The 13,755-nt window shown below is 34.4% G+C and overlaps 1 protein-coding gene across 12 annotated transcripts in view; it reads right to left on the bottom strand.

The window, feature by feature from the left end:
* The window catches only part of ADGRL3 (adhesion G protein-coupled receptor L3), a 982,472-nt gene that overhangs the window by 112,526 nt on the left and 856,191 nt on the right, over window positions 1–13,755 (bottom strand). For all 12 annotated transcript variants that reach the window (XM_056802666.1, XM_056802677.1, XM_056802672.1 and 9 more), the window contains one exon: window positions 1,402–1,611. In XM_056802666.1, coding sequence (XP_056658644.1) covers window positions 1,402–1,611 — 210 coding nt within the window. The remainder of the gene's footprint in view (window positions 1–1,401; window positions 1,612–13,755) is intronic.

The raw sequence follows: 13,755 nt of genomic DNA, 5'->3' as shown, positions 1-13,755 counted from the left end.
GCCACAGTCAAATAATTATGTTAGACTCTAATAGTAAGTGGTTTATTCACCTTATGAAATAATGAATTCAAGGGGAAAATTAAAACTAGTAATATGTAGCCACAATCCATATAGTCTTTCAAGGGTGGGATTATATTTATAAAGGCATTTATGTCTACTTGTGAATATAAAAGGCCCCTAAGGCTCTATTACCTTTGATTTTCATATTATTATGTCCAGTACTAATCCAAGCTTATCTGCTAAAATGCAAATACCTTATCTAAAAGAAATAGTACATTTTATTAAAAATCATTATCACATTAGCATGAATTCCTTCTCTAATATTCCTGTCATGAGGAAAAAAAGAACTAAGAAGCTAAATGTTAAAGGGAGATGGAAAGGAAAGAAAAAAATTTCAGAGCCTAAAAGTAATATAGTAAGAGTCAGTTCTTTTTTGCAAAAGGCAGAGTGGAAGAATCAGAGGAGGCAAATAAAGGCAAACTCTGTCTCTGGCCAGACCTAATCATGTCTACCCAAGTTTTCACATTGAAAAGTTTTGTTGATAGTGATTTTCAACCATCAGCCATTTGTCAATATTCAGGTGGAGATGGGATCTGACATGTTGGGTTACCATGTGTAAGCTCAGCAAATATAAAATTCAAAGGAAATCATCCATCATTTTAAACACATTTTAATGAGATTGCAATAATAAGTTCTGGGAGAAAGAACACAATTTTATATTTCTTGCTTTTTATGCTTAAAGTTTCAACTATCAATTTTTGTGATCAAAATCAGAATGCTCTGCATTGTAGAGGTCAGGAGGAGGAGAGCTCCATTTCAGAACTTTTAAAAGCAAACTTATTTTGATTGCTTATTCATATGTATACATTTTCTGGCAAAAGCTGTCTCATTTATATGGGGTAGTCAATTAAAAGTATAATGACTATAATTTAATGTATTCCAGTCATTAATCATGAATGTGTAATCACAGCCATGAATACAACTCCATTTTACTGTAAAATCTTCCATACATATGGACATATGTATTAGGGAACTGCATTAAGTTAATCCATTATTTTTAAGGCTCCTAAATCTTATATGATTTTAAAATCTTTTTTCCTCCCACCTTCCTTTAAGAACCTCTTATATTTATGAGAGCAAGCATGTACTAAATCCTAAAATACCATTAAAGGTCTAATGGAAATCAGGTAATTGGCCTAAATCTACTCTGACTGGATTGCCCTTCTTTTTTGCTATTCATTGGATTACCCTGAAAATTTCAGTACCTGTTCTTGCTATATTCTTAGTCAACTAAAGTGAATGGAACTGAAGTAATTCACTTAAAGTTCAAGAACACACAATCTCAGTAAGCAAAAGGGCAGAAAGCAGGAAAATCCAGTATCACTATTCCAAGTGTCTTACTGGTTGGTCAGTTCGATTGATGCCAATCAAAAAGAGTAGCTCAGCTACAAAGAGGCTGATGCAGAGATTTTTATGGATGGTATTACGGTCACTCTGGAGGCCACGGAAGAAGCAGAAGGTGAAGATGCAGATCAGGAGGCAAACAAGGGACAGGAGAATTCCAACCCATGTAATCACATCCAGAAGAAGATCATGGACAGCGTCACTGTGCTGAAAATGTAATGGAGAAAAGGTCAGTCACTGGTTCTACATGATTTTAGTTACATAGTCATATGGAATGCTAAATACAGTTTAATTTTCCTCCATTCCTTAATTAACTTTTTACCACAAAGGACCCAAAATAAGTAGTTCCTCTTCTGAGTTTTCTACTCACAGAATTAAAAATATATTTCTTCTTTCTCCCTCACCTATCATTTTTGTGGAGTCAAATTGCAAAATACCACATTTAATTGAGAATCAATTACAAAATTGAATTAGAATTACAAAATCTAAGAGTTGCAAGAAATCTTTATATTCTTTAATCTAATTTGAACATAAAGAAGAATTATCTCTTCTACCCTGCTAACAAACTATTATGGAACTCTTGCCAGAAGTTATATTGGGGGGGATCCAATATAGCCCAATACAAAGTATTCTACTTTTCAACAGTTATAATTCTTAGAAGGATCATCTTCAAATTTGTGCCTTTGTTACTTTTAGCTATTATTTCTAGGTCTGTCTTCTGAGGTCAAAGAGAACAAGTCTTTTTTCCTCTTTCATATAACATCTCTTCAAACACTTGAAAAATATCACTTCTTATCCCCAAATCTCTTTTTCATGTTAAATAGCCCCAACATCTTCATCTAGACTTCATATTATCTGATCTTGAGGTCCTTCCCTATACCAGCTAGTTTCCTCTATATATTCTCCCTAGTACTATCCAATCACATTTATATTTAATTGGGAAATTAACAAAATACATCTAAGAAATAAAATTAAGAAAATAAATAAAAACACAATAAAACACAAATGTTAATTTTTATTTTCTAAGTTTATAGGTAGGATATATATAGGCTAGGATATATTTCTATTTGGGTTTCATGGCACTGATCTCAGTCCCTGATAAAAATATTAAACATAAAGAATCTGAATTCCTTCAGAATTTCCTTGTAGATATTCAAACAAATGAACATCAAACCAGTGATAATTATACTTTAGTTCCATGCAATTATATTGTTTTCAAGTTCACATCTCTTCCACCCTTTTAGCAGGAGTAGCATGACTGTTAAACTCACTGTTAACATCTAGGTAATTTGTACCTACAATATTCCTGATTTGCTTTCTAGTTTAATTACTTTGTCTAAAAAAGAAAATGAAATTATTCCATAAAGTGTGCTTTTGATAATGACGCCATTTTGGCTCTTAGTGATCAATGTATCCCTCTAAAGATGTTCACTCTCATTTTAATAATATGTTAAAGAAACTTGGCAGGAATTGAATTTAAGCTCCCTGGCCTATAGTTTAGATTCTCTTTGAAAATCTGGGCAACATTTAACCTTCTTTAAAGGTATGGAAATCAGCTCAGAAATCATATCTGCCAGTCCTTTCCATAAATGACAATTCACTGTCATCATTAAAGTGGGGTTCCAACTGTAGAATTAAATAATAGTTGCAGACTTCTTCACCCTAAAAAGAAACATTCAGACAACTCATACTTCTGGGTAACCTATTTCCTAAAACAAAAGCTTGCAACTTGGAATATGAAAGGATAAGAATATTCCCACTATTTCTTATTCTGACTTAATGACTAAATGAAGCCTTAAAAGGTTAACTTTTAGAAGAGAACTTATAAATGGGCTTTTCTAGACTATTCATTTTGTAGATGAAAAAAAGAGTCCTGGAAGGGTTACATGACTTTCTCAAAGTCACAAAGCTTAGGAATGGCAGAGTACTGGTCAGAAGTCATTTCCTTACCCACGGTGTGATGTTTTTTACTCTAAGATGCACCCTTTCAAACTCTATTTCTAGATTCATTACTTAGTTTACATTGGCACTTAGGACTCCAAATGTATCCTTATACAGTTTGAGTCTACCCAAGGATACCATGTGTGGATTCAAATAGAATGTAAATAAAGAGAAACAGAATTCAAAGATACTGTGAAGTGTTCAAGTTTAGAATAGCTTTCTACCTTAAAAGCATTCCTTTACTATTCTCAAATGTCTCAATAAAACTCTTTGAGAGGTCGGCAGGGAAAGAGGGACATTAAATTGTCTAACAATTTTAAAGGGGTATAGGCAAATAAACATTTTATGTCTACTGTGGTATTTTATTCAGATTTCTCAAAGCTGGACATTCAGTGTCAACAGTCATTTATGAGGCATTTACTACATGCCAAGCATTATGGCAAGTGTGGAGGATACAAAGAAAGTATAAAAGTCCCTGCTCTCAAGGAGCTCACAGTCTGGTGGGATGGGGAGTAATAAGTAAACAACTATTTACAGAGAAACTATAGACAGGAAAAACTGGAAATATTGGAAGGAACTAGAACTAAGAACCAAGAAAATCTTCCTATAGACTGTGAGGTTTGAGTTGGGACTTGAAGGAAGTCAGGGAAACCAGGAAGCAGAAATGAGAAGAGAAAGCCTCACAGGGATGGAGGAGAGGCAGTGAAAATGCTTGGATTAGGGCAGTGAAGTGTCTTGGTTAAGGAAGAGCAAAGGGACTTGCATCACTGGATCTCCCCAAACACTCCCCTACTCCTAATTTGCCTCAAAAACACTAGCCAAATTAGGAGTTGGGGAGAGTTTGGGGAGAAAGAAAAAAGATAAAGAAACATTTCAGTTTTGGACATGTTAAGGATAAGATGTCTACCACATATATAGATGTTAGAAAGGCAAAAACAAAATCTGATGAAAGATTGTACCTGAGCTGACTGAGATAGTGAAGATGAGGATGATACTGAGGTTCTAAATCAAAGTCATTAAAAGAATGGAAGTTTCCTAGAGGAGTTACTTTCCTAGATTAGTTTATACAAAGTAGCTAGTTTCCTATTTTATTTTGATCCAAACTTTAAAACATTAAAAATGCATATTTCAAGTATTCATTCTGTTTCTTAAAGATAGATGATTGAATGCTCTTAATTGACTGAGTCCATTACACTGTGACCTGAATCCCAGCATGTCTAGTTCACTCAGGTGCAAACACACATCCCCTCTTCCACAGATAACACTGTTGGAGTTCTATCAGCTAAACCTTTTAAAATTTAAAGATGCCTCTGCCTAGATTTACTTCTCATGAGAAATTTAAATTATGAAAGGAAATCTCACAGGAATTTAAGTGCATGTGTATTGCTTTTATTCTTCAGGGGTGTTACTATTAAAGTATGTGGTTACTGAAAGCTTAAATTCTCATTATTTGAGTGTCTTTTTGGTTAGTACTCACCCTACTACATAATCTCAGTTGGTCCACTGCACAAAGCTGTTTGCTCATACCTTAGACTCAAAAGGGAGATGCTGTGATAGAAACTGAAGTATCAAAATTCAACACAGCAGTTTTCCATAATGGGAAAAGGGCCACATATAATACTTATAAAAATATAGCCTAGAAATCTAATAAAAGAAATGTAAACTTTGTTTCTCCCTGCCTTTACTGAATTGCATTAGTATAAAAATATTTTTGTGAAACATCATGCAGACTTACAAACAAATGACCACTAATTTTTAAAAAGTCAGTAGAAAGAGAATATAGCCTCTTTCCTAAGAGGGAGAATAGCTTCCAAAGACAGAGGAAGAAAATCTAAGGATTACTTTATATTTGGAGTTTGACTGGTCTGACTGAGATAAAGCCATATCAATGTTAAGTGCCTATATTGTGAGACTGCATATGTCTTATTTTAAACCCCTCAAATACAATTTAATGTCTCACTATACTTTATCAGCAAGTGTGGGAAAAGAATGATATTGATATCAAATGCTTATGCAAGATGCCGATTACTATAGTTTTGAATATTACGCTGTGACCCAGGGAATACTCTATGTCACATATTTAGAATGGATGCAAAAATTACTAGTGAAGAAACCACTTCTGTTTGAAATGAAAATAATAGCATCATCCACTCTGGAGTCATTAGAATGTCCTCACTTTGAACAATACGAATTTAACATATTGGCTACTTAATTATTCTAAGTAAATCCATGGCCCCAAATTCACTTCCAAGACATATTAGTTTGTGCACTGTTGTATGAAAGAAATTGCAACCCTTCTGGATCCATTCTAGAATGCTCACTTAACTGTCCACTCATCCTCCTCTCTGTTTTGCTTAATTTTTTAGTGTTGTAATCTCTTCTGCTACCATCTTGTATTTCATATGTCTTTAGACATCTTTAATGAACACTTTCTCCTCAAGTGATTCAGCCAATGCAAATGACCCAATGTTGGTAGGCTACTAGTTTCACCATTCCTATCACTTCTTAACCCTTAGACAAGTTACTGAAGGAACTTTAGAAAGAGAGTGAAAATGAACAAGGAACTTGGAAGAGGATTAGATAGCCAGGAGAAAATTTGACCTTTCTTTGAAATAACTGGCTTATAAAGTAATAATGTAAGTTTATTATCACAAGACAAAAGAGTTCATATCTGGGAACTATTGGGAGAATTTTCTTATCTTTTAAAATGAAGTTTCATTTCACTTTCTTAAGGAAAAATTTATATGCATGAGATACAAATGAGGATTTCTTTTTTAACATGGCCAACTTGATAAAAATGGAAATAATGATAACTCTGAGTCATGTTTCCTCTTTTGCCAAAGACCTCTATTGGTTTTCTAGAAAATTAATGTAATTATATAATTTTGCTTCACAAAAATTGGTTCTGTTATTTTTATCAGCCTTCATTTTATAGTTGGGAAACTAGTCACATTAGACTAGAAATGAGGTTAGGCTTGAGTTCTGAAACTACAAATAAAGTGCCAAATAAATGTAAGATTTGTTATAAATATAGGCACCATATGAAAAGAATATACTGCTGCTGATGCTTTTCTAATTGATAATGCAAGGGAGCTTTATGCATGCTGCCATAGGACTACAAATGTAATGGAAGAAATGAGGAAGTCATACAATAGCTCTCCTTCCAGATACCCAGAATCTTGGTCACAGCCACAACTTATTGCTTGAAATTCTTAAAAAAACAAAAACAAAAAACCCCAACAACAACAACAAACTGCTTTCATGAGGAAATCTTACTCAAGTATAATAGAGAAGAAAATAATTTGAGATATTTCATGTGCTCCATTCTTTCCAGAAAAAAAAATCTTTGCTGAAAACAGTTGATATAATGTGGAAAGCTTTTGATTGATTTCTGAAAATTTTCCTTTATGTCATTTCTGCTTTAAAAAAACAACACCTTTTCTTTTTTTTTCTTTTCAAAATTTAGATATTATTTGTGAGGTCAACATTTTGTGACAGCCTTTCTCATGTTATATATTCTTTCAGATAAGTCTTATTTGGCTTAGTAGGTTAAGAGTTACTTAATAAATGTTTGTTAAATGAAACTGAATATCAACCTACTTCTCTGACTATTACTTTAATGGTCACAATCACAAAATATGAAGATAAAGCATATTTCCAAAAAGAAACTTCAAGAGAAGAATCCAGTGTTAAAAAATAAACTCCTGTTAAAACTACTTCATCACCACTTGAAACCTCAAATACAAGATAAATGAAAAATAAGCCCAATGATGTGACTCTTATTATTTTGATTATGTATAAAAAAACAAAGTAGCAATTACACCCAAAGTGGTGTTGAAATGCTGAAAAAAAGATTTCTATCTGCATTGCTTCAAACAGCAGGAGAACAGCAAAAACACTAAATAAAATGGAGAAATAAATGTTAAAATGGCTTTTATTTTAATTCTAAAATGGTTGGGTTATAAGTAAGAGGATGTGATGAAAAGATTAGATATCTCTTGTGCCCTTTTAATGTTCCCCATCTTTTGAAATGTGAAGAGAGCAACAATTTCAGGGGCTGTTTGAAAATTCCCTCTAGTAATCTTTATCAGGGGCTCATGCAATTAACAAGAACCAGCTTCAGATTCCTCACAATAAGAAGTTACACAATGTTCCATCTGACTTATTAAAACATAATAATATGATTTTTAAATTACTTCTTAAACTCCTCATGATCAGGAATATTTTTGGTATAGGTGAGATGAGCTCCATCTGAGCAGCTGAATGAGCATCCCAAATTGATTTCAAACAATCAATTGTGAGCCACTGGTTAGACTATGCCCTTTTATCAACAGGAGACTATCATTATCTGATGAGCACTGTGTGACTACAGTGAAATAAGTCGGTGGCATTGATCTGTGTCAAACTGACCAGATAATCTCATCAAAAAAGCTACAATCTCCATCATGGCAATGCATTGGGGTCCTCTAGGTCTGAACAGAGAAAAGAATGAGCATATTCTGTACTCTTATGAGTCATAGTTGAGATATAATTCATTACATGCTATGATGATCAACATTTTCTTTTCTTTGAATATTCCCATAAAATTAGAACATTAATAATAAGAAAAGCCACCATGAGGTCCCTCTTCAAAGTATGTCAATATCTTTATGATATTCTTTACTACCCAACTTCCTCCCATCCAAGGCTAAAGGAGAAAAAGCATAAGTTTATCTTATATTCAGTCCAGTCTGGAATGGAGAAGGTGATGGTGGGGTACCCCATAAGCTCTCATTCAACCTAATATAAACAAATAAGGCTCAGACTCTAACCAAAGGTGTAAAATAGATGTGAAAAAGTCCCAGCCTCCTCTAGTGAATCAATAATTCAATCAAAAGTGGAAACTGGGTGTGAACAGGTCCTAATGAAATTTTAGAGGTGGTTTTTAAGAGTAATTTTTAGTACTTTAATCACTGAATGATGACATATAACAATATATACTGAGACTGATTGAAGAATTGGACATATAGTGGTGGTTGAGACCTGTGTGTGTGTGTGTGTGTGTGTGTGTGTGTGTGTGTGTGTGTGTGTAGTATTGAGTACTCTTCTCCCCTCCAAATGAATGATGACTTTGTGAAGTTTGAAATGTCAAAATATCTGGGCTCTCCACCAGAGTTAGTAACAGTATCCATAGCAGTCGTTACAAGCAATGTCCGACATCCAGAATAGAAATGGAGAAACACTGAGACAAATCTAGATACACAAAGAACAAGCAGTCTAAAGGCTCAACAAAGACATTAAATTTTTTAGTCCAGCAGAGACCTAGACATAAGGAGAACTTCATGAGGAGAGAATGATATTTAGTGCTAAGGCAGTAGTGCAGATCTGGGTTCTGTCACCTGAGTCACCTTTCTCCATATGTGGAGAGCATACTCCTGAGAAATTTTCACATGAATTGGTCTTCCTACACAACATTAACAAATACCCATTTACAACAGATAATTAACTTTTTGGTTAATTATTTGATTACTTTGATTTTTAATTTGTAAACAATGTGAAACACCCAAAGTGCTCTTCTGTGTGTCAATAATAGAAAACCTTAACTGGTTCCAAGTTATGTTTAGAATCCTTAGTAGGGAATTAGTTATTTGCTTTTGAAAACCCAGCCTTCTAGTCCTAGTGAGAATTGAGGAAGTAACTTGAAAGGGATGCTAAAAAGGTAAATTTTGTATTATGCTAAATTGGGTGGTTGTAGGGATGGGAAGGGAAGGTTTCTACCTTCCCTGGAAGGGAGTAGAGACAGACATAACAAACTGGCTACCATTGAGTAAGATAAACAAAACATTCATAGTATCAAATTATTCTTTTGGTAAAAAATGATATCAAAAACATCTTCAGTTTGAAATAAAAATAATAGCAACATCCACTTTGAAGCCATTAGGATTTAGTCATTTTGAATCTGTATTCTAGTTCACTTATTTATTAACAGGCTCCCTCAGCAAAAAATAACTGCTTCTTTCAAGTGAGCCTCCTCACTAGTAGCCAAGTGTCCCCAAATCTGATTCCTTTGGAATCTCTTACGTATATGCTTCTCACTATAATGACCGAGTACCATAACACAGGGAAATGAAAAGTAATTTGCTTTTTATTTAGTACAGTATTGGTTACCATAAATATAGGCAGCTAGGTGGCTCAGTGGATGAGGAGACCTGAGTTTATATTTGATGTTAGATGTTTACTACCTATGCGACCCTGGGCAAGTTACTTAATCCTGTTTGCCTCAGTTTCCTCATTTTTAAAATGAGTTGGGGAAAGAAATGACATCACTCCAGTATCTTTGCCAAGAAAATCCCAATGATGTCATTAAAAGTTGGACATGACTGAAAATAATTTGACCAGCATAAATATACCAGAAATGAGATAATTCAGGAGCAAAAGTATGAAATTTACTTGTAGTTTTGAGAAAAATTCTATGGAGGCAAAATAAAAATGTTTTAGAAGAAAATAAATATTTTGCAAGAATTCAAAGAGGTCAGAATAAAAGGAATCTGAAAAGGTTAAAGTAAAAGGAATAGGTAGGGGAGAAAACAGGAAGAGAGTGAACTGATATTGGGTCTGACACAAGAGGCCTTATTCTAGCATTAAAACCTAACTCTTAAAAAAGGCAGGCTAGAGTCAACTGCCTCTAGATCAATAAATTATTGGCTGGGACAGGTTTTTTTAGAGGGGAATGGCATAGAGGTATATAAGAAAAATAGTTTTAGAAGCAGTTTGTTGGAAGGTTAGGGGTAAGTGGAGATGAAATTTTTCCCGGCTTTCCTATTTATTTTAGTTTATTTTTTTAAAACCCTTACCTCCGGCTTGGAGTCAATACTGTGTATTGGGTCCATGGCAGAAGAGTGGTAAGGGCTAGGCAATGGGGGTCAAGTGACTTGCCCAGGGTCACAAAGCTAGGAAGTGGCTGAGGCCAGATTTGACCCTACGACTGCCCATCTCTAGGCCTGGCTCTCAATCCACTGAGCTACCCAGCTGCCCCACTGGCTTTCCTATTTCTCCACAGTTCTGAAACTCATTGAACAAAAGAAGATGTGAAACACAAATAGCTAACAATAAGAGTAATAAAAGCAACAGTACTCAGAACCTCAGAAGACAAACTATCTTCTTTTGTTATCCTCTAGCATTGTGATAGATGTGTAAAGATTGTTAGATTGTAACTTTTTGAGTTTTTGGGCCAAAAATAGGAAATAAAAAACCAGAAGCCATTCTTTCTATTAAAAAAAACCCCAACTAAGATACAAAGTTAATAATATCTAAAGAAATGGCAAATTTCATAGCCTAGGCTATTTATAGTGAACCTGTTGGAAATGGAGTGCCATGCTGTGCTGCCCCCATCACTTTGACCTCCCTCCAACGCACCTCCTCCCCCACCTTACCTCAGACAGGGGAGGGAGGAAAGGGAGGAAGTGCTCCCACTGGGCTGCTGGATAGAGTGGTGGGGAAAGTTAGTAATGTCCTTAGGCACATGGAGAGGGGGAGGGGAATGATTCCCCCCAAGTTCCTCTGGCTTTCTAGGGTGGGAGACTACAGGTGTGCCCACAGAGAGGGCTGTGAGTGCCCTTTTTTGGCACATGTGCCATAGGTTTGCCATCACTGGCCTAAGTCCTTTACTAGAGAGCTTAACCCTTCAAACACAGTCATCAAGTGATATTTTATCATTATAAAGATTACAAATGAATCATTCAGAAAAATTCATCAGAAGTTCAAATTAAATAGGAAATATCTTCTGGAGATCAGTCCAACTTACTTCCTTAAAAAGTAGTAGACGCTTTGAAATAAGAAAGGGGGAGTGTGTGTGTGTGTGTGTGAGAGAGAGAGAGAGAGAGAGAGAGAGAGAGAGAGAGAGAGTGAGTAGTGTCTAAAATATCTGCAGAACATTTGGTGACATGTTGGGGACACAAAGACAATGACTAGTCCTTGACTTCACAGAGTTTATATAGTAGTGGGGGCTGAGACAAGGGTAAGGGGAGATATACTATGTGCTCAAATATGTATAACATCAAGGAATTTAAGAAAGGAGAGAATATAAGCACTAGGTAAAGCTTCATGTAGGCAATGGAACCTTATTTGAACCTTAGAAAGTCAGGATTCTAAGAGGGAAAAAAATGGAAAATTTGAGATTTTTATTCCTCCATGGAATGCACTTGTTCTCTTGTAAGTTCCCTTATCTCTGGGGTTGTATGCTTATTCTGCCTTTCTTGAATGTCTGGTGTTCCTCTCTCTAGAAGGCACAAGCTAGAAATGTCAGGAATTACGAAGGATTCTCTTTCTTTTCTTCCCAAAGAGTGAAGATTCTTAGGATTTTTTTTGTTGTATCATTAATAGTCTGATGAAGCAAATGGACCCATTCTTGGAATAATGTTTTTGAGTCCATAAAATAATTCATATAAACAAAGGAAACCAATTAAATTAAATATTTAAGATTCTTGCTTTAATTTGGAATTATGCAAATAATGTGACTAAAATTTACATACCCGTTGAACTTGAGATTCCATTATTAAACTTGGATCTCAAGGAATTCATGCAAAAGAAGAAAACCCCCATATATCCCAAATATTTATATAATTATTTTGTGATAATAAAGGATTGGAAAAAAAGCAAATGCCCAGTGATCAGAAAAGGAGTAAATGGGGTAACATGATTGTAGTAATATATTACTGTAAGATATAATGAATGGGATAAAAAAAGAGAAAGATGGAAAGGAATACATAAACTGATACAGAGTGAAATAAGAAAAGCCCTAAACCCCAAAATATATGATAATCTGTTGTGTTCAGTTGTTCAGGCCTATCCAAGTCTTCTTGACCTTCATAGCTATAGAGCCCACAAATTTTGTCACTGGAATTTTCTTGGAAAAGATATTGGACTGCTTTGCTATTTACTTTTCCAGTGGATTAAAAGAAACAGAGGTTGAGTAACTTGCCCAGAGTCATATAGATAGTAACTGTTTGCTGATGGATTTGAACACAGGTCTTCCTGTTTCAGCCCTATCACTCTATCCACTGCACCATGCAGCTGCCTCAATACAATGACTACGAGAGTATAAATAGAACGAACCATGTATAAAACACATAAATCAAAAGTGTATGCTGAAAAATTATAAAAAACAAGAATGCCTTGAAAGAAAAAAAGAGAAGACATTACCATTCTATTCACTTACAGAGATGGAAGAACTGCAAGTATTGCTCATTGTACATATTTTTCAAACTCCTCTTGGATGTATTGATTAGTTATGCTGATTTATTTCCTTTTCCTTTTGTTGTCTTTAAAAATCATCTATTATGGCATGGTAGAATATAATGGATGGAGGGTTGGAAATAAAGGTGATATATCTATGGCAAGAGTGCCCACATTTAGAAATAGCAGATCTCTTTTAAAGTACTAAACAATAAATACCATGGATAGAAAGAACTGTTTACCTTTGAAATCTATATAATGTTTTTATCAGATCTAACATAAAACAGAATAATTTTTCACATTTGGATTATAAATCACAATCTGCCTAAACTAACCACAAATCTACTCACTGACTTATTGTTCTCTGGACTGTGAGATCTAACGAAATGCAAGAAAATCATTTCTGTGTTTGGAATTCCAATTCTAGATTTTTAAAAGAAGACATGTCACATATAATCATAGAAAAGACTTTAAAAATGAGATTATCTAGTCTAAAAGTCTTTCATTGCATCCTACATACCCTTCTTTTAAGTTAACACGGAAATATTGTGATAGTCTTTAAAAGGTGGCATTTAGATGGGACTTGTTACTTTCTACAAAACTTTGCTTGACACACATTATTTCATTCGATTATTGTAACATTGGGAATTACAAAATCACTTAACAAAGATATGATATGAGATCTCAGAACTCTACACCATAATCCAGGCTATATTATTAGCTAGAAGCAGGGAGATAATGATCCCAGATCTAGAAGGTTTCCTTCAAATTCATAATAACAACAGGCAACAACAATACATTTGTAAAATATTTCAAAGTTTGTGCTCTGCACATGAAGACTCTGAAACTGAAGAAGATTAAGTGACTTTTGCACAAAGTCAGTAAATCTTGGAAGCAAGAAAGGGAGCATTAGAAATGGAAGAGTACTCAACTTGGATCTGGAGAGACCTACGTTCAAATCTTACTCTTACATTTGAGTAAAATGTAAAATCTCACTCATCATTTGTAAGACATATAACAAGTTATTTTGTCTTCTTGCTCCCCATTTTCTTCATTTATAAAACAGGAGGAGAAAGAAGTATATTAAATAAAGGTAGTATGAAAATAAGATATAAACGAAAGAATTTATGCATCACCTCTATAAAACACTCTAAGGAGAAATAAAGGAAAAGCCACGTAATTGGAAAGATTAAGAGA

The sequence above is a fragment of the Monodelphis domestica genome, chromosome 6, assembly GCF_027887165.1.
Source record: "Monodelphis domestica isolate mMonDom1 chromosome 6, mMonDom1.pri, whole genome shotgun sequence".
NCBI classification, from domain to species: domain Eukaryota; kingdom Metazoa; phylum Chordata; class Mammalia; order Didelphimorphia; family Didelphidae; genus Monodelphis; species Monodelphis domestica.
This window is presented reverse-complemented; position numbering and strand designations above follow the sequence as displayed.